The 20,784-nt window shown below is 41.3% G+C and overlaps 3 protein-coding genes across 5 annotated transcripts in view; 1 reads left to right on the top strand and 2 right to left on the bottom strand.

Moving 5' to 3' along the window:
- The window catches only part of camkmt (calmodulin-lysine N-methyltransferase), a 131,098-nt gene extending 128,557 nt beyond the window's left edge, over positions 1–2,541 (bottom strand). Inside the window, exons 1-2 of one of the 2 annotated variants that reach the window (XM_047335254.1) lie at positions 2,200–2,541; positions 146–324 (exon numbers count right to left, since the gene is read on the bottom strand). In XM_047335254.1, the coding sequence (XP_047191210.1) occupies positions 146–324; positions 2,200–2,361 (341 nt within the window). In that variant the 5' untranslated portion in view covers positions 2,362–2,541. The remainder of the gene's footprint in view (positions 1–145; positions 325–2,199) is intronic. The other variant, XM_035606905.2, reaches the window with a different exon arrangement.
- Positions 2,542–2,894: 353 nt separating this feature from the next.
- prepl (prolyl endopeptidase like) lies at positions 2,895–10,757 on the top strand. 2 transcript variants are annotated; one of them, XM_035606878.2, is made up of 15 exons: positions 2,895–3,381; positions 4,451–4,576; positions 4,703–4,769; positions 4,909–5,083; positions 5,178–5,263; positions 5,354–5,480; positions 5,562–5,778; positions 6,020–6,211; positions 6,377–6,589; positions 6,836–7,011; positions 7,186–7,402; positions 7,588–7,737; positions 8,060–8,186; positions 9,065–9,153; positions 9,721–10,757. In XM_035606878.2, exons 1-15 carry the CDS (start codon positions 3,250–3,252, stop codon positions 9,793–9,795), a joined length of 2,169 nt encoding a protein of 722 aa, XP_035462771.1. In that variant the 5' UTR covers positions 2,895–3,249; the 3' UTR covers positions 9,796–10,757. The 2 variants fall into 2 exon arrangements, with proteins under 2 accessions (XP_035462771.1, XP_035462772.2); XM_035606879.2 differs by lacking the exons at positions 8,060–8,186; positions 9,065–9,153; positions 9,721–10,757 and having other exon boundaries at positions 6,811–7,011; positions 7,588–7,731.
- Positions 9,875–20,223, bottom strand: slc3a1 (solute carrier family 3 member 1). Its single transcript, XM_035606881.2, has 10 exons — positions 19,660–20,223; positions 18,318–18,497; positions 18,054–18,199; positions 17,485–17,610; positions 17,081–17,200; positions 13,616–13,740; positions 12,862–13,063; positions 10,893–11,075; positions 10,505–10,630; positions 9,875–10,431 (listed from the first exon to the last, which is right to left on the bottom strand). Exons 1-10 carry the CDS (start codon positions 20,081–20,083, stop codon positions 10,000–10,002), a joined length of 2,064 nt encoding a protein of 687 aa, XP_035462774.2. The 5' UTR covers positions 20,084–20,223; the 3' UTR covers positions 9,875–9,999.
- Positions 20,224–20,784: the final 561 nt, after the last annotated feature.

The following is a 20,784-nucleotide window of genomic DNA, read 5'->3' as shown; positions in this document are numbered from 1 at the left end:
ACTTGTTGTTCCACACTGACTTTTACCCAAGTAGTCTGATGTGCTGTGGTATCATGTAATTGCCCCTTGTGTGTTGTACTGTCACCATGCTTTATCTGTGCCAGCATGAAACTAGTCTTATGTGCGTCCATTCAAGTGTGTTTACCTGAGTAAGGCACTGTACTCTGGAAAAAAGACACTTCTGTACTCCACCCACTGGTCATCTGAGGTATAACTTGAGTCTTGGGTCACAAGCCTTTTTCTGCTGAAGAGGTTAAATGTGGCAAACCTTCGAACTGATGCTTGTTTGACCTCTGGACTGTCCACCTGCGTCTGACGCAACACCTTTGAGAGTTGGGAGTGGAAATAAAGGGGAATCAATTCATTTTTATTTCCACAGAAAGAGCACATCCCTCAACAGTTAAATAGTCTCATAAGCTGTAAAGTATTTTAAAGAATTTAGTCTTTTTCCGGCTGCTTTACTTCAGTTCAACAGACAAGAGGTCCTTCAGAATGAACAAAGTTAAAGACATTCTCAAAATTTTTTACATCTATCATTTTTAATGGACATGGTTTGCTCTTCAATTGATGCAACAATGAAAGTCAGAAGTCAAAAATGTCAAGATAAATGTTGTGTTTTCCTGTGCTAAATTTAATAAAAGTTAGAGATACTTTCAGTCTGTATTGTAGTAAATAACTTTCAACTGTATAATAAAAAATAAGGCACAGAATAAATGTGTCTTTTAGAAAACTCATACAATCATATAAAGTTCTATCCATCCATCCATCTATATATCTTTATTTCTTGGTGAAGTCAATACAAATAGAATTTAGCACTGTGCCAAGAGACAGAAGTGCAGACAAGTTGAACCTGCTGCAGTGAGCTTTTCTCATCAGCCAAGTGTAACATCTGTGTAATGCCCATCTATGGGTAATAAGTCAAAGATGTTTTACAGCTGCTGCTCTTGTATGTACAAGGTTCTCGTGAAAGCAGAGGTAATGAGTTTATTTGGCCAGCGGAGAGAGACAGATTCGAACCTGTGAAAAGGTTATTGTTAAAGTAGAAGTAATATATTTTTATAAAATATTGTTTTCATAAAATGATCTCTTCTACTATAAGTTGTAATTTACAGAACACTATATTTCAGAGCAGATCGGAATACATCTTTATGGAAGGGTTAGGGAAAAAACATGGCAGGGGGAAAGACTGGCAACTACAATATGGTCAATAGCAGCACATAGACATGGCCATGCACTGATAATATTTACCCCATAACAAAAGCTTGAGATTTCCCTTGGTACAGTTTCAATTGAAATATTTGCATGAATCTACTGAAGGCAACAGGATGTAGAGACAAAACTCATGTAAATACCAACATCAACAACAACCTTGTGACAACTCTGTAACATCTAATAATAGTCGATGACATGCAACACAAAATGGTGGCAGCCTAATTTTTTCTTAAAGGAAACAACAACAGTTTGGTTCAATCAAAAAATAAATCGGGTGACTGTTTTTATAGGGTGTGGATAGCTTATCCATGACACCCAAAGTCCTGTAATGTGGTGACTGTCCACCACTGCTCTTCACCTGTTAACTTTATAATTTTCCATAGCAACCTAAAAGTATTATATTACGTACTGAGCAGTAGGGAGGGGATGGTGGGGACGGGGCTGGGGTATATGTTGACAACATCTGTCATTTTTGTGTTTATGTCACAGTATTCAGTATCTGTTCTATTTGCTGTACTTTTTTTGGGGTCTCTTTTCAAATGAAAATGTAAACTGCATTTTATTGTCCTACATCTTGAATTTCATCTTCAATAAAAACACATTTGACAAAGTCCTGTAATGTCACACAAGACATACATTTGAGACATTTGTTGCAGAGTACAAGCAGCTGTTACTTTCCGAAGCAGCAGCCCTTGGATACTGCATGAAAACAACCAGTTTTATGGTGTGTTTATGTCCATGGGTCAAAACAAAGAACTACTAAAATCTGTATAGGTCCTCCACTGTCGAATATTGAGAGGAGTCTATTCGCTGACTCCTGGTTGTGCGGAATAAACACTGTAATTGAAATCCAAAAAAAAGATGCGCCCCAAAACACGCGTCACGCTCAACAGGTCACACATTGTACACGTGTGTCAGTCAAAACGTGTCTCAAACCACGAGGGACTTGTGTGCCCACGCAGGTACCGGGCAGAGCACACACGGTACCTGTCTGAGCAGGGTCCACCTGGCTCGGGCGACGTCGGTGGCACCGCAGGTCCCAGGCCGGGAGGCGAGGGAACCCGCCGCGCTGCTGCCTCCACCAGAAATGCCCCTCAGCGGCGAAGTGGGCTCGGTCTTTTCTGCGGCACCGTCGGAGTCCCGGTCCATTTTACCCTTCGAAGATGTGCTCGGATATAAACCCGCGAACAGCTCTACTGGCTTGCAGGGCCGTCACGGTTGTCGGTAGCAGCTTGGCGACGCAAAAACAGGCAACGCCGACGCAGGAACGCTCGTAGATATGGCTTGACTACGATCACCTGTTACCCCCACAATGGACGCATGTTACTTCCGTACACTTTTGGCATTCAAGGCATTGCAATGGATTGTCGAAACAATGGCGCGTGGCGTCCACTTAGATTCCACTGGTGTTGTGTCATTACAACAACAACAACAAAAAAACTTAAGAAACGAGAAAATGTTCGCATTTGAGATTTACTTTTGTATCTTTTGCTCAAAATTCCTCTAGGTTGTGTTGACTACGTTGTTGCCTTGTCAGCTCCCGAGTACTGGTTTGAGAAAGTGTGTTACAGGGATGAGAAGGGCCCCGGGTGATAATTGCTCCCGTTCCGCCAGGAGATTAATCCGAGCGCTAGTGCCGAGTGCATTTAAACCACGAAGGCAATATTGAATAACGCCTCCATCTTAACCAGATCCCTAAACCGTTTGTCTGCCCACTTCCCCGCATTGGAACCCGGTATCTACCGAGGCAACGCTCCCAGTGCGGCTGTGCACGTCGGAAGTCGACTGCTTTAGTCTGCGGCTGCTTGCTACGTCATCCGCGGCGGGTTTTATTTTGGGAAGTGGTGCATGTGCATGTACAAGCCACTCTCCGCTCTGTCGGCGACACGCGGACAAACGAATCGATTCAAACGACCAAATGATATATATTATAGAGGCTGACGTACAATTGATCATTTGTCACGTGTGCCGCGATTACTGCCGCGAATTCGACCGACAGTGTTTGGTAGCGACGGTCCCTGAAGATCGTACAGACACATGGCCATCGTTTCCGCTCTGCTCCGTTCGCCGACTCGTCTCGTTGCAGCGATTCGGCCGCGAGCTTTGAAGCTGGCAAATTGCAAACGGATTGCATGTCTCGCCCTGTCCTTCCAACATTGTCACACGTCGGTAAGGGTGTTCAGTAAACGGCGAAGATGCTGCTTTTACTCATCTTTGGACTGGTGTTGCATGACTGACTGTTAAACTATCCGATCGATAACGTTAGGCCATTCGACATTTAGTAGAAGGTGTCATTTCACCAGGTTAACACAACTGGTGTCGTCAGGAGCCACAGGTAAGGGCATGGGGCTGAAAGAGTGTCCCTTTGGATGGGGCTCACCACATCAGCAATAAACTACGTGGCATTGGCACAAACACCCATGCGGTATTGGTTTTCCACTAGAAATGAGCCTGGCAAGATTCCAGTAATTATTTATTAACACACAAATTAACTCTTTTAAATTAATATTTAGAACGATTTGAAAGTAGTTGGATTAGCATGCAAACTTTGGTCCACAAACAGTCAATTTGGCATGTGCAAAAATGTGGACACCCGACTAAGTCATTACTAAGTAGTTTTTCATTGTTAAGCTCATGAAATAGAAAGTAACAGTGTATTAACATGGGGGGGGGGGGGGGGGGAAATAATGTCAACGTGTTTGCTGCAGGGGTTGTTTTTACTTGATTTTACTTATATCAACTTTATCAATCAGTCAAGGAAGCAGTATCCAAACTTTTCCAAATGCCATGACACCTCTCTGCCAAGTCATTTCCTTGTCAACCCTCACAACGAAAGAAAGTTTTGCATAAGACTCATAATGTCACCAAGGACACATGTAGGTCCATCGTGAGGAATTTAGAACGTGATACATTCATATAATTATAACATGTATAAGAGAAGAAGGTTTATTATCACACTACAATACACTGCAATTTGAGAAAAGAGCTCTGTCACTTTATTGCAAAATTAAATACCTTTTCACTCATTACAGTTCTGTTCTTGATCAAATAACAGTGAAATAACATCTACAAACAAGAACACTGAGTGATTTATAAGTTTAACAGTTTTTCTATTTATAGTTTTAGCGTCTTACCCCATCATCTACCACAGGATACAAGAATCCTGATTGGAACAGCAATGGCCCTTACAATAGGGCAAAATAGTCTTGGCATAACTAATAAAGCTGTTTTATTTCAGGACACTAACTCATCAGCTGAGCATCTCAGCTCTGGACTTGAGAAGTACAAGGACTTGCAGATATATTTCAACAGGAGACTGAGGGCAACACACCACAGGTTCTCCAACATACCTGATTACTCAGTGGTAAGGCCTGCTTTAGGTTTGAGCTGTAATTATGTACTTTGTAAACAAGCCCAGCATCATATAATGTCAGGCATTTGTGAATTTAATTGTATTTCTTATAATTCACTGTGATTTATCTTGTCACAGGTCTGTGGCCATCATCACGTGTATTTCATTGAGGGTGATGGCATCTACAGAATGGACGAGAGGCAGAGTAGGCAAAAATCATGATTGTGGCATGACAACTAATGTTAACTACTCTGTAGCTATTTCTAATGTAACCTTAATCAGAAATATGCATCTGAAACATTCCCACTTTTGTGAATGAATTTGTTTCCTCTGCCTGTTTGTAGGAGAGCTGGAGCACGTGCTAAATCTAGGACAAGTCTCTGGGGGAGAGGAGAAGAAAGGACCTAAGAATGGAGAGAGGATGCAGACGTTTCAGTGGACCATCCAGAGAATACGTTTGTCCCCACAGGAAAAGCATCTTGCTGCCACGCTAAAAGCTAACCACAGAGAAGAGCTAAGGTTAAAAAAAAGGGGTTTTTTGTCATTTCCTGTCAAATTTTAAACTGTTCAAGTAACTGAATAGAAAATAGATGATTGTATTGTTATTATCCAGGTGTGTGGTTGTGAAGCTTGACAGAAAAATGTCCTCTCTGGATCCATCACACATCATGCTCACACTGGACAAAGTCTTCAGCCTTGGTGTGTTTTAAACAGCTGCACTGTTTATAATGGTGCTAATAGTGCACTGGCTTGAATAAAATGATATTTTCTATGTCTGCATGGGTAAAGAGTGGGCCACAGATGAGGTCCTGTTCTACACTACTCTTGAGGGTCTGCGTTGCAGCAGGGTGTTTCGTCTAGACCTGACCTCCAGTGGAAGCAGGATAACCTCTGTGTATGAGGAAGAGCGGCCTGAGTAAGTGCAAGTATAGTATTGTGACATCTGAGCCATCTCAGCTCCCACACCATCTCTAATTCAAACACTGTACCTCCCCAGTGTGTTCGTGGAGGTTGCCCTTTCTAGAGACCGACAGATACTGAGCATCAACTGCAACAACAGGACCAGTTCAGAGGTGCTGCTGATTGACACAACAGCAGCTAATTTAGAGCCTCTACTGGTTCAGCCTCGTCAGCTGGACCTCCTGTACCACGTTGAGCACTGGAGAAGGTGTCTGGTCATACTGGCTAATACAGGGCCCGGACAGGAATATGAGGTACAATTGAACTAATCTTATATTGTATAGAAAAAAATGTGTTTACTGTTGTTAACTGTTGCTAATACCTCTCTGCCTTGAAATCTTCTCAAATGCTCAGGTTAAAATGTTCCTGTATTTGAACGCTCAGTAATTTGCCCTATTTATTGTATTGAGTGGAAGTGTGTTTTTGTGATAATTTAGTAAATTATATTTTTAATTTTCACAAGTGAGGAGAGTTATCCATCTGTATGCTCACTAGGTGGTGCAAGCCCCACTCACAGATCCATCCATGGCTTCCTGGGTCTCATTGTTTGTCCCTGGCCCTGGCAGTGCAGTCAAAGACATGGAAGTGGTTGGAGACCACTGTGTGTTGGCTGGAACAACACCGACCAATGAACTTGTTCTGACTGTAGTCCCGCTGACCCACCCCATGAAAGCATACACTGTACCGGTAAGTGTGTCTGAAAACGCTCTCTTTATTTGTATCTCTTGATGACTTCCTTGCTTGTTTGCTATGTATGATTCATATTTTCCATTTTGATGACTCTGTCTTACTTAGATTTTGCTCTTTTATATCCATCTCTCAAATTGTTATATTTCTACACTCATTCCCAAGCTCCCTTCCTGGGCTTGTGCCATTGAAACCAAGAAACCAGGCTTGGCAGATGAAAGCAAAGTGTTAGAATTCCTGCTATCATCTCCAGTACACCCACCAGTGCCCTACTGCCTCTACCTCGAGGATGGGCTCCTTTTATCAGGCACTGAAGATGGATCCTTCCCAGTGAACCGGGGCAATTATACCACCAGACGCTTAGAGGCCTGCAGCCAAGTAAGAGCACTTGACATATAAGACACATGCACACACACTGACACAGTATCAGCTATCAGTATAAGCATTTTGTATCAAGATTTGCTTGTCCATTGATAAAGCTCTCTTGGCAACTAAACAGAAATGCTCAGTCATATACAATCTCCTACACCTATACATACACCTAAAAAAAACTGATGACATTTGCAAAATAAATTTCATCTACCCATCACAGTCTGCAGATGGTCTCCTGTTTTTCCTCTGTAGGACCATACCCTGGTGCCAGTGACACTCTTTCATGCAGTACCTGTGGAAGGTTTGAGACAGATGCCACTGCTGGTCCATGTCTATGGAGCTTATGGCAGAGATCTCCATATGGAGTTCTGCCCAGGGAAGAGGCTGCTTCTGGAGCAGGGCTGGACTCTGGCCTACTGCCACATCAGGTAACTTGTCACCTCTCCAGTGGCCTCAAACTTGCGCAACTGACTGATAAGAGACATGCTTTATACAAGTAATTTGACTGTGTGTTGGTGTTGCCGCAGTAACTTGTTAGGAGATATCTTAGGGTTAATTAAGTGTGGAATTTGAACTTTGTATTTTATCTTAACACCTCTCAGAGGGGGAGGAGAGTTGGGTCTGTCCTGGCAAAGACAAGCTCAAAAGGAAGGGAAGCAGAAAGGAGTGGAGGACCTTCAGGCCTGTCTCCAACATCTCTTCTCCTTATGTGTCTCCTCTCCTTCTCTCACTGCCCTTACAGCCTGCAGTGCTGGGGCTGTGCCAGTGGGAGCACTGTGCAACAGACACCCACACATGATGCGGGCTGTGTCCCTGCAGGTAAAATATTAAATCACTGTTTTTTTGTTTGTGTGCATGTTTTTTTGTAGTGTATCACTTTTATGTCCAAATAACAGGAATATTAGGGACAGTGACTTCCACCATAATGTCCTCATTCATCATACCATAGTGCATCACCAAATGATATGACACACGTCCCAAGCCATTGCTTTTTCTGTTTAAAGGCTCCTTTCCTTGATGTGTTGGGAACAATGGAGGATCCCAGCCTGCCTCTAACTTTGGAAGATGGAGAAGAATGGGGGGACCCTTTAGGGAACCCAAAACATAGACTCAGCATCACCTCCTACTGTCCCCTTCACAACATTTCTCCTCAGGTATGGAGGGGAAGTTTGAGAGGTTAGAAATGGGGCTTAAGGTTTTGTGTTTTTTTGTGCATTTACTTGAGAGAACTGCATCATATACACCAGTAAAACAATAATAAATAACAGACAGTTTATTCCAAATTTGCTAAACCTCTAAAATCTGTATCATATGACCAGAAGCTCTGTTTGTATAGTTTGTGTCTTAGTGGCTTATTTTTTTTACTGAAAATATACCTTAAGCCTTAGAAATGTTATTTTAGGGGACACTGAGGACCAGTAATGATTTATAACTTTTGCAAAGTACTGTAAAAAGAAATAATTGTTTTGTGTCTAGTGCTATCCATCGATGCTGCTGACAGCCTACAGCGGTGATGCCAGGGTTCCTTTGGCAGGTGTCCTCAAATACGCTGAGCAGCTAAAGAAAGCCATTCACACACATTTCACTGTGGATCCAAAGTCAGGTACATGCAGACCCACTCATACATGCATTCAAGCATTGATTTCCATTAGTTCCACTTTCTTTCAGGTGTACGTTCCGCATCATCGGGGGTTTTAAAAGTTCAGGGTCATCTCCCAATAGTAGTGTCAGTGTGCATGTCTTGAGAGGCAGCAGTAACAGATGTATAGCTGTCTGTCTGGGGAAAATATTATCAGAGTTTTAAGTTCATGACCAAAGTATAGCATAGGTCACCTTGTAGTGTAGCATGTGTGTGTCAGCTAATTGCTCTCATTTCCCTTTAGAGAGGTTCTTTCTCCCTCTCACTCATAATCTGCCTTCAACACATTGGTGGTACTCCTCTTTACACCCGTCTCCCTCTCCCTGCACATTATCGCTCACTTTTCTGTTGTTCATGCACACATACACCAGGCAGCTTGAGAGAGAGAGTGTGTGCGTGTGTGCATTTGTGTGTGCGCGCCTAATCTGTCTCTCTCTGTTATGCGGGGTCTTTGATAAAGTGCTGATGGCATAGACACATGAAGGCCGGTGGGCAGGCCAATTAGCATGGTAAAGAGATAGTGTATCAAAGCAAGAGATTAGACCACAGACTGGGAGCTGTCAAGGTCAAGACCACACTTGTGAAACAGCCAGTACCACAGAGGAGGGGTAATATGGAGGAAGTAAAGAGGAGGGAGGGCAATATCAGATAGGAGAAAGAATGAATGAAAGGGGAGTAAAGAAGGTTAGAAATCAGAGAGAGATAAGATTCGGGGAAACTGAACAGAGAGAATTGACATACATAAGAAGAGAAATGTCAGAGCAAGTTTTAAGAATTCAAGATCTCCTCTCCCCATATCAACTTTTGCTCTCTGACCTTCCTTGTCTCACTTTTTCTTTCAGAATGTAAACCAGCACCAAACATAGTTCTGAATATCCAACCTGGAGTGAATCACCAGGGTCCAGAGGACTTTCAGCTGATGCTGGAGGAGGTAACACACTCTTAAAGGGGCAGTAAGCGATTCTATAGAAAGCTTGTCCCTCTCTTTGTTGCACTGACCGGGCCGTGAATCTGCAGCCACGGGTATGGGGGACCAATGCACTCGTAGCATGTTCACTAGCACATCTTTTAGGGTGTCTGGGAGTGATGTTTACAAACTACACAGTGCTGTGTGGTTTATTTGATGATTTTTACAGAACGCGTAGCGCCTCTAAAGCAGATATGTAACTTTAGAATTGTTTGTCTTTAAAGTCTAGATATTTATGTGTGCTTTCTAAGCACACGTACAAATAAGGCAAATTAGCTATTTTTGATAATTTTTTTACTTAAATAATTTAGCTTGTTGACAATAATTATGCTCGTTTATCCACTGAAAAATACATGTCCATGCTAAATCCATGCCTCCCCAATTATCAAAGCATATCCTGCAGGTACCATGTTTTTAAGCTTTGCATTTGAAATTTAGGCAAACTCTTTGCTTTTTCCCATTGACAACACAAACATTAGTTGATGGGTACAGATTGTAATATTTGACCTCTGTCTTTTCTCCCCAACATAGGAAGCCCTCAACCTAGCATTTCTATACAAAGAGCTTGGCCTAGACCCTCCTCGATACAAGAGGAAGAGATCGTAAGGCTGTCAAAAGGCAGTCAGGCGTCAACGTCAAATTATTCTCGAACAATCCCAGTGAAAGAGAAAACAACAACAGTGACTGTATCTGCAATGGTCCTTTTAATAAAACGACACACACCCATTACTGAGGTGGCACCGAAGTACAATCTTGATTTGACTGCTAATGTGAAACTGTAAGACAATACAATACCATTGTACATTCATATTAACATTTATAAAGAATATCCATGGCCCCTACATAGCAGGCCTTTTCAGAGACATAGCACTGTTTGGTGTGGTTGGGATTAAACCGAGTGTGGGTGGAGTACTGAATCACCAAACCCTCCCCTGCTTCTGTCAGGATATGAGACTTCTGCAACACCTTGCCCTTGTTGACATGGTTTGTGCTCATCAGCACCTTCAACTGGTCTGGTAGCTCAGGAAAAGAGGAGAGATCTGTTATGGCAGATTCTTTGCCAAAATTAAGCACCATGAGGAAAGCTTGGTCCAGTCCGTCAAGCTCCCTAAGGTAGGAGAAGACATTGGCATCTGCATGGATATAGCAGAACCACCCGCGGTGAAGGGGGAGCTCTGACTGACGCAGGGTGTTCAGAAAACGGTACTGAGCCAGGACAGAACCTTCATCTTTCTTTTGGACCTAGAAGAGAAAGGGTGGCATGGGGTTACTTGTGATAAACACACCCAAGTTGATCAGAATAAAGGATCTTTACCTCCACATTGACACTTTTGTAGTCAGGGTGAACAGGCATCCAGGTGACGTTGGTTTTGTTGTTGAAGTCTCCATTCATGTTACCACTCCACTGCATCGGCGATCGCTGAGGGTCCCGACTGGCACTCTTTCGTGAAAAGACAGGAATAGTTTGGGCACTTAAGCTTCTTCTGACAACAAATGTGCATAAATACACGTATGTACATCAGTGCAGTCAAAATACAACAAACTGTAAATAAATCTTAAATCATGAATGTTTTTTCGCTATTACTTGTCTACACACATTTTGTCCTGCTTTGTAATGTCAATTACCCTGGTATTTTTTTGGGCAGAGATGGTACATTGTATTGTCTTTAAATGTTGGTTTTCAGTGTGTGCACAGTACTGACGGCATTGAATTTTCCAGCAGGGTCCTGTATCTGACTGTCTGTGACATTAATGTTCTCCATGCCGATCTCCTCGCCGTAGTAGGTGGTGGGTGTGCCTGGAAGGGTCAGCAGCAGCATGTTGATGACACGAATATAGTTCTGACCAGCAATAGAGGCAATTCGAGGCTTGTCATGGTTCCCAACCTAATAATGGAGAGGTGAATATCAAAGGAAATAATCCATTGGTAGCTGATCTCAGAGGAGAACTTAAACACACATCGTAGTTTTCTCAGTTTCTGTTATGTGATGCACACTACATGTTATTCCATGCACCCAACTGATACCAGTTAAAGACAAATTAGTGTTTCTGTTACGTTCTCACCTTAAAAAGCAATACATGAATTTATAAATACAGAAGTCGCCTTTTTCATTGCAAACTATTTTTCATTAATTATTTCTGCAATTTTATTAATTTACTTATTTATTTAAAAAAAATGTCCATATAAAAATTTCACTTTTTGAATTATACTATGAAAAACAGAAACACTTCCACGATATTAAAATTTTTGGGCTGCACCTGTGATCAACCTCCTGGCCAAAGCACAATCCACAGCTCAGGGACTTGCTCGCTGACACATAACATTTTGTTAAAACACTGTGTCTGAAAGAAGAACTGAAAATATTACCAAATAAAAATCCTGGGTGTCAAAAAAAACTGAAAACCTATTTTAATGAAAGGATGGTTGCTTTCTGCTCTGGTAATATCAAGTTATTGTGTGAAAAGGAGAACATTTAGGGATAAAAAACACATCAGGCCAAAATAGACGGTACATTTTTTTTGCAATATAAGACAGGCGTGGGTTCAGTATGCATGGTTCAGTACAAGACAGTCAAACCTTTGTTGATAACCTGAACCACTACTACTGTAGATTTGACATTGCTAATGACAGAAAATGATGAGAAGAGTGAAAACTTCCTTGTAGAGACACTGTTATTACAGAGATTGTTGTTTCTAACCTGGCCCAGACGGCTTCAAAGCCTGCTTTCTGAAAGAATGCGCTCCTCAACCTAAAGGAGTTTTTACAAGGCTGTTTCAGTCACATCAGGAAACATGCAGTGCCTATCTCATGGAAATTTTCAATTATCAGCCCTGTGCCAAACACCAAGGCATTTGAAACATGGTGTCAGACCAACCAACAATGTAGGGCTCATTTTCTGCACTAAACAAGATTTAAAAGTTTCACTCGATGGCCAACTTGTTGAAACTGCAAACTTACAAATATAGGCTATTGGTACACTCCTCGCTTCTCGGGTGAGCTTTACTGAAAAAACAGCAAGTTTTTAAGAAATGGAACTTGTGGAAACAGATTAATTTCCTGCCTGGTATGGTGGAGATCCAAAAACAAATTTTCCAGAGTTGTGTCAATGGCAAGCAAAATAGTCTGCAATAGTCCCTTGACCCAACTCATTACTGAGAGAACAAAGAAGAAAGCAAGGAGTATCCTGGCAGATAGCTCCAATCCTCTCCTCAGTCAGTTTGATCCTATGAGCTCTGGAAGTTTTAAAAGTCCTTCATTCTAAGTGCCATAAGTATTCTTAATTTCACAAAGTGACATCCAATCCACAGATATGATCACAACTGTTTTTGTGTGCAATACAGCCCTGTATATGTACCTGTTTTACTAGCTGCTTGTTAGTTTTATGTTGTTGCATGTTTTTTCATGATTGTGTCTGTCATTGTTCCTTGTTCCTATGATTGTTAGTCTTCACGTTGTTGCTTGTTTAAAGACAATGTTCGACTCTGGTGGACAATAAAGTTATATTCTTACTTTTTCTATTCTATTCTATCTGATCTTGGGTTTTTTTTAACAACAGATCAAGCATAATTGGCTGAAAATGTAATTATCTGACCGATTGTTGGGGGGTTGTTACCCATATGGCAATCAAGAAGCCAAGCAACAAATACATAAATGGGACTGTGGTGACTCACCAACCAGTTTGGCCATTGTCCCTTAGGCATGTTGGCCATCCAGAGGTGGACAAGATGTTGAACCCACAAGCCGCTGGTGTTCTGTGGCAGGTCCATCAGGTAAAAGTTAAAGGGGAAGTCACTTTCTTTAACCAGTGAGGTGCCATAGTACATCATGGTCTTGTCCACCTCGTGGTAATCATATGACTGTGTCACCATGAACCTGGAAGCAGCAAGAACTTTTTTGTTTATGATGACATGCAAACTTATCCCCAGCCAAGCTTGGCAACTCATCTGTATCTTGGTAGACTAATTTTAGCTCTTTGGCTTTTATCAAATAGATTTATTAATTATATACTATAATAAGTATGTACTGTTAGTAATTTGTAATATTTTTTGATAATCTGGCCTTTATATTTATATTAAAGATATACATTTTAATTAATTGTGAATCTTGTGCAACCTTGGTACTTATGTCGAGTTAATTTTATTATCAACGTAATCCTAGACAGTCGAGAAAAACAATTACTCTGTAATTATCTGGGATGCTGATGCAGAATAGAAACCACGACAGGGCTATGCAAATTGTAAGTAAACTGTTAAATTATCAATACATAAGAAAGCATGACATGCAAAAGAAAATGTTTTAAATAATGAGTTGTGTGAGGTTTATGTCTTTTTCATCATCATCACATGTAGAAATTAATTAAGTAGGTAAGAACATTGCCATTCTCAAATATTACTCTAAAATTACTGTATGATATAGTTCACATACCTGTATTTGCCAGGCTCACGGCTGTAGATGTCCATCTCTGCCCTCCAGTCCCTCAGAAGGTCATGCAGCCCCAGCTGACTGGTGGTGTAGTCATGGTGAAGGTCCCACTCTGAAGTTACTGACTCCTAGTGATGTAATGTGGCTATTATTGCATTTCTGGCTCAATGGACTCTTCCAGTCAGGTTTTACCTTCAGTTAATGCAGGGGATTAGTGGTTCATTCATAGTATAGAAGAACATACTCCCTGAGATTATCAACGCAACTGCATTATCACAGCCAACTTTAATTTCCTCTGCCCACTGGGGGTTAGGAAAGGCTGGGTGTAAATGTATTTCTTTGTCAGGCCCAAGCACAGGGTGAAGTGAAATGGAAACCAGATACAGAGAGAGTAGAGGCCAAGTTCTTGACTTTTAGGTTCAGTAATCAAGGAGTACTGATATTTGCAAGAAATACTCAAAAGTTTTGTTCTAATTTTATTGATGAATTGTGGTTGTAATAATAGATGCCATCAAAAAAGACAGATAAAGAAAAAAGAGACAGGCAAAGGATGTCTTAAAACATTATATCCATGTGGAGATGTGACCTAGTGGGCCCTAGTTTAATAACTCTTAGGGAGCCAACCCCAAGACATGCTTCCATCCTAGAAAATGGAGTGTGTGTGTGTGTTGGGAACTTAGACACAGCCACACAGAAATTCCATTTAGAGAAGTCCAGGCCATGATCTATTTGCAGATGCAGCAGTGCAAACTGCTGAGGTGACACACTGCTATCTGAACAAAACCATTCAGCCAGCCGCCAGTAAAGTACATAGATGGCATGAATTTATAGCTACAATTGGCAGTAAACGACTAAAGCAATATTGTTAACACAGATGATTGGTCACATACCTCTGACTATATAAATCGATCAGCCATAACATTATGACCAGCTGCCTAATATTGTGTAGGTAGTCCCTCTGCCGCCAAAACAGTTCTGACCCCCCGCGAGGCACGGATTCCACAATACTTCTGAAGGTGTGTTCGGCCTTCATGGATCGGATCTGTTTTTCAAGCACATCCCACAGATGTTCGATTGGAATGAGATCAGCAGAATCTTGAGGCCAAGTCAACACCTTCAACCAGGGACGGGTGGGACAAAAAAGTGTCCCTGGACTTTGCCCCCAAATAGGCCCCACCACCACTAGAAACAGCCACTAGCTTGTCCTGATACTATCTCACAATACTATTCAAGTCAATGTATCACATTCACACCAGGTAACATCACAAACTCATGAGGATGATTGGAATAGTTTTATTATTGTAAGCTTTGAACTAAAAATATTTCAAATCATCATAAAAAGAGCAGAATGCAATCATGACATCTTCTATCCAGAAACCTGAAGCAACAGAACTATGTTACATTTCAAATATTTGCTAATTGTAGTAAGAAAGGGGGCAAAGGCAACCTGATGTGTTCCTGCAAGGGTACTTACTAGTACTATTTGCTCAGAAGCGACTCCTGCTCCTGTCTCGCCCTCATCAAAATGTTCAGGCTCAAGGTCTTTACTGCTGCTGGCAGTTGCACTGCAACCAAAAAGCTCTTTTATCTTAAGTGTCAGTCTCTAGGCACTTAGCTTTTGTCTCTTTTGACTTTGCCCAGCCACACATTTTACCGGCTATCATGAACTATGCACTCTTTGTTAGTTTCAGTTAATTATAGGCAAATAAATGATTGCATTAGCACTCCCTGCCACTCTTTGTTTGGTGAACCAGCCAGGCCAGGACTTCGCCAGAATGTCCAAATGGGCAGTTTGCCCCTGCCTCAAACTTGTTTTCCTGAAATCACTCCTGAACCATTTTTGCAAGGTTGCAGGGCAAATTATCCTGCTTAAAGAGGCCACTGCCATTAAGGGGTATTTCCTTATTCCCTGTTTCCATGAGGGGGTGTTCTTGGTCTGCAACAATGTTTAGGTTGGTAGTACGTCTCATAGTAACATCCACATGAATGGCAGGACCTACTCAGTGCGGACTAGACTCTTTCATGCTAATGTGATTTTTTTCTGTGGGATCAGACTACACGGGCTATCCTTCACTCCCCGCGCATATCAATGAGTTGCCAGTTCCCCAGTTTCCCCTTTAACATTTTTGGTTGGTACTAACCATTGCAGACCGGGAACACCCAGTGTGTCCCAGTTGTGAAATGGATAACATTGATTGTCTTGTTGTAATGCAATGTTCTACAGGAAAAGAACCTTGGGTCCTAGCATTCATCTGAGTGTAACGTTGATATAAACCATCCACCTAAACATTGTTGCAGACCATAGACTGCATATGAAAATAGACAAAGTCAGATCCATGGAGTCCCCCAGCCACAAAACCCACAGGACCCAAAGGATCAGCTACCAATGTCCCAAAACACTGTGCAAAATGTTTTTGTTATATTTTGTACATACATACTGCTTTTTAAAAATTTCTTTAAATTTAAATCTATATTCTGCAATTTCTGCTTTATTCTGTCCACTGTGCTGCTGTAACGACCACCAGGCAACCACAGGGCATCCCCAAAGGACCTATGTCCATTCCCTGATTGGTCAGAGCTGTTTTCTTGGCAAAGGGGGGACCTTCACTATATTTGGCTTTTATGGCTGATTGGTGAATATATATTGCAGTGTTGTGGTTCTATAGTTGAGTAAACGTAATGAAAATCTCTTAGTTGTGTCAAATAGTAACTGATTAAACATCTCTGCTTTGGAAAGGGTGTTGTCAATTTAGGTGCTTCAGCAGTGATTGTACCATTGTCAACAGTAAGCCGACGAGTCAGTCTCAGTATTATTATAGTATATTCTACAGTGTTAAGTAAATCCCAGTCATTTCCGGATTCACCAAAATATGCCTCTTTCTACCAATCTTTCCTCTTCCATCTTCATTCTCCATGGAACAAACCTGTTCTAAGTCATCTTAACTCTGAAATGTTCGTGAACTCTTTAAAATCCAAGTACAGTATTTTCTCCAGAGGAGCACTGGATGAGCTGGCATTTAATTTCGTCATGCTGCTTTTATTCCTCCGATTGTTAAAATCTGGACTCTGACATGTCACACATTATATAATTCAATGAAGCAAAATTATAATAATATTATGCAACTGAATGTTACTGTAGAGATTGCTAACTAAACTGAACCTTGAGCCCCTGAGCTTAGAGAAAAGGGAGCGGTCAGGTGATGTTTTAGTGTAGTTTGCACCCTACAAAAAAGGAAACCTTTTTTTGATTGGAACTGCAGCTCAGCCTTACAAGAAGTGAAATGTGTTTGGGATCAGTGTTACACCTGCTCTGCCATGGAGATCGATCCATTTCAACTGTTCATGTCAGGTCAATGTGAGGATAAAGAGCTGCTAGAACTGGGTCGGCAAAACCTGCTGCTTGTCCCAACCAGTACCCATTGGAGACAAAGGATGGTGGCTTAACTCAACTAAAGAGGCAACACTCACTGGTGATTTGTTTGGGTCCACCTGTGGTTCATCCCTCAAGTGGGCAGCCTCCAAGATGAACTTCACCGAATCCATCCGGAACCCATCCACTCCCTTCCCCAGCCAGAAATGAATAATATCCTGAAATATAATAATAAATATTAAGTAATTAAAAAATACAATGTGTCTGTACTACTCAGTGTGGACTAGACTCTTTCATGCTAATGTGACATTTGATTGTTTTAAAATGTATGTCATTTCCAGTAATCTCAATCTCATTTTTATTCAGCTACAACAAAGGACTGTTAAGTATTAACATGCACAGATGACAGATGAAAGGGTTATGGGAACAGCAATTTATAGCAGAGGTAATTTATGTGAAGATGTGATGTAAGAAGGTGCAGTGTGTTCTCATGTAATCTTACAATCATCTCTTGGCGGACTTGTGGGTTTCTGAGGTTCAGGTCTGGTTGCTCCTTGAGAAACTGGTGCAGGTAGCATTGTCCTCTAACTTCATCATAAGTCCATGACGAATTCCCAAACACAGTCACCTGAGTGTAGTCAAACTAGCCATTAGAAGATTGTATTATGAAGCGAAAACTTTTTCTACTCCTCTTTGAACGCCTTTTTGAATTCAGGTGCAACACTGGGGCAGCTGTGGCTCAGGAGGTAGAGTCGCTCGGCCACCAACCCAATCCCAGCTTACCCCAGTCCACATGCTGTAGTGTCCTTGGGCAAGACACTTAACCCTAACTGTGTATGAATGTGTATGAATGTGGCAGAAAAAACTGCGGTAAATAGCAGCGCTGTATGAATGTGTGTGAATGGGTGAATGTGACTTTCCTGTAAAGTGGTCTATATGACTAGAAAAGCGCTATATAAATACAGTCCATTTAAACTTACACCATGCAATGCACCAGTAGAGGTTCAGTGAAAATGTATCCAAACACTAAAACACCAAGTGGAGTAAAAGAGGTCATGAGCAAATACCAACCCAATTGTTAGGTCTTGGTCCCGTCTCATTGCAGTCGGTCCAGACGTAGTAATCCTCGTAGTGAGGGTCTCTCATCCGGCTCAAGTTAAACCAGCGATGTTGGTCACTGGTGTGATTGGGAATGAAATCCATAATCAGCTTCAAACCTGGTGAATGCAAATCAATATTAGCACAAGAGTGCAAGACTTTCAGTCCGCCATCAAGCAAAGCTGATGCAAAATGGTCCATCATCCCTTTAACCTACACCACCACCCACACCCAAACCTTTGTTGTGCATTTCAGCCAGGAGCTCTTCAAAGTCCTTCATAGTTCCAAAGAGGGGGTCAATGGCCAGGAAATCTTCCACATCATATCCAAAGTCTTTCATGGGAGAGCGGTAGAAAGGACTGATCCAAACTGACTTGATGTTTAGGTACTCGAAGTGATCCAACTGTTCCTGAATGCCTACCAGACCAGACACCACAGTGAAAATTAGATACTGAAATAAACAGTCCTAATGAGAACTTAAGAGAAATAGTTGAAAAAAACATAATACTCAGTATCAGAGTCAACATGTTGTTACAAAAAAGTAATAATAATAATAAAATCTTTAATTTATATAGTGCTTTTCACAACAAATTACAAAGCTCTTAACATAAAACTCAGAGAAGCAAAGAAGATAACAAACAAACAGTAAAATCAATAAATCAATAACAAGCAGTGGATTAAACAAAAGTAGTAAATAAAACATCAGTTAAATCAATAAAAAGCAAGACTAAAATAGTGCATTTTTTATAGTGACTTGAAAAAAGACAGTGTGTTTGCTTCCCTGATCTCCTCTGGCAGGTCATTCCATAAGTGAGGGGCCTGAACAGAAAAGGCCTGGTCACCTTTAGTTTTAAGGTTAGACCGGAATGGCCAGAAATTAGATGATCTCAGGTTATATACAGACTCATAGGGGGTCAGCAGGTCTGGCTGCGGCATTTTGTATTAGTTGGAACTTATTGATTTTTTGTTGGGTGAGGCAGGAAGAATCTGGATTGCAGTATTGTAACGATGAATTGAATGCATGAATTTCTGTTTCTAGGTTCTTGGAGCATAAAAATGATCAGATTTTTGAAATCTTTTTAAGTTGAATAAAACACGATTGGACAACAGAATTGATACGTTTATCAAATTTGAGATGGATATCAAAGATAGTACTGAGCAGGAGTAACTAATCCTAGATGAAAGTGGACCAAGATGGGAGGAAATGACAATAATGTCTGATTTGTTTAATTGCAGAAGATTTGATCAGTTATTAATATCTGCAATGCATATGTGGAGGTTTTTTTTTAACTCATTGGTGTTAAAGGAGAAGTAGAATTTAAGATGTTCAATTAAAATACCATCTTCCACAGTGTGAAAAACCATGTCATAAAAACCTAAAACACACTAGAAGAAAGGGAAAAACTGAAAAAGATGTCTCCTTTAACACATATGCCAGTGGTGAAAAATAATGAAGTACCCTAATGGCAATAGTGTTTACCAAAGAAATTAAGAATACGTAGATAAAAGATATTTCATGAAAAAGCTTTTCAACCTCCTCGGTGTTCTTTGCCATTACATGCAGCAGGGTATTTATTACCTTTGATGTCTCCGACCCCATCACCGTCTGAGTCTCTGAAGGAGCGGGGGTAGATCTGGTAAACCGGGGACACCTGCCACCAGCTAAGGCACCGCGGCGACAAGGCAATCACTGTGATGGTGAGGGCCACCAGCGCCAGGGTGCAGGCCACCGTCAGCCAGAACATGATCTCCCGGGGAATCCGGTACCGGGCCTGAGAGGAGTATAACAGCAAGACCTCCTTCGGCATCCCGGCATACGGCTTTAACTGCGTGTACTCCTCAGCCACGTCCGAGTCCAGTTTCAACGAGCTGGAGTCCTGCTTCTCCTCGGAAGGGGAATTGATGGCTCTAGCCACTGACCCGACACCTTCCACATCCAGAAAATCAGGATTTCTGATGTTCCTCACCAGCTCCATACTGGCTTTCTGTTTTTTAAGACTCATCTGATTTAGATTTTTAAGAAGAAAAAACTGAAACAATCTGTGTTGGTTTAACTTGACTTCTCCAAATACTGAGGGACTTAAAGACTCAACAAGTCACCTAACTGCTCTAAGAGGTCATAGTACACAGCTCTCTCTCTCTCTCTCTCTCTCTCTCTCTCACACACACACACACACACACACACACAGACAAACACACTCACACACACACACACACACACACACACACAGAGCAGTGCCACCTGTGGAATGTGGGAAAGTGGAGAGTTGGATGGAAATGGTTAGAGATTAGCTTTTTTTTTCAGTGCAGGAACCAGTGTGGGGGAGGAGCATTTATGTCCTTTACTTACTTTTTGCCACTTTCTGATAAGGGACCAACAAGTTTATAAACCACAATAATGGCTTTTGTTCAATGGTTGATACAAAATTAATGAAAATAAATACAATACACCTGCATTCTGTTCTGAGAAAGGTTTCTTGCATTATTGTAACCTGTTTACAAAAATATTTTTGGTAATAGCATGGCTGTGTGTTTGTATTTAGTAATAATGCAGTTATAAATGTTGGTAAGACATTTGTGAAGTGATGAATTTGCAGTTATAAATACTGCTAGTAGGGATGGGACTATACAGTCACGATTCAGTTCAATAAACACTATGAGGTTTGCGATTTGTTATCTGGTATTTCATTTCAGCCATTCCAAA

This window comes from Scophthalmus maximus, chromosome 10 (assembly GCF_022379125.1).
Source record: "Scophthalmus maximus strain ysfricsl-2021 chromosome 10, ASM2237912v1, whole genome shotgun sequence".
In the NCBI taxonomy this organism is placed as follows: Eukaryota; Metazoa; Chordata; class Actinopteri; order Pleuronectiformes; family Scophthalmidae; genus Scophthalmus; species Scophthalmus maximus.
The sequence above is the reverse complement of the archived record's forward strand: the minus strand, read 5'-3'. Positions and strand labels throughout refer to the sequence as shown.

Bases quoted from the DNA above. Each gene is read 5' to 3' on its own strand.
- prepl (XM_035606878.2), top strand. From the start codon at position 3,250: ATGGCCATCGTTTCCGCTCTGCTCCGTTCGCCGACTCGTCTCGTTGCA. The intron at 4,577-4,702 runs GTAAGGCCTGCT...ATCTTGTCACAG, and splicing joins ACATACCTGATTACTCAGTG to GTCTGTGGCCATCATCACGT. The intron at 5,779-6,019 runs GTACAATTGAAC...TATGCTCACTAG, and splicing joins GGCCCGGACAGGAATATGAG to GTGGTGCAAGCCCCACTCAC.
- slc3a1 (XM_035606881.2), bottom strand. From the start codon at position 20,083: ATGAGTCTTAAAAAACAGAAAGCCAGTATGGAGCTGGTGAGGAACATC. The intron at 17,201-17,484 runs GTAAGATTACAT...ATTATATTTCAG, and splicing joins AAGTCCGCCAAGAGATGATT to GATATTATTCATTTCTGGCT. The intron at 10,631-10,892 runs GTCAGTACTGTG...TTTTCACGAAAG, and splicing joins CTGCTGGAAAATTCAATGCC to AGTGCCAGTCGGGACCCTCA.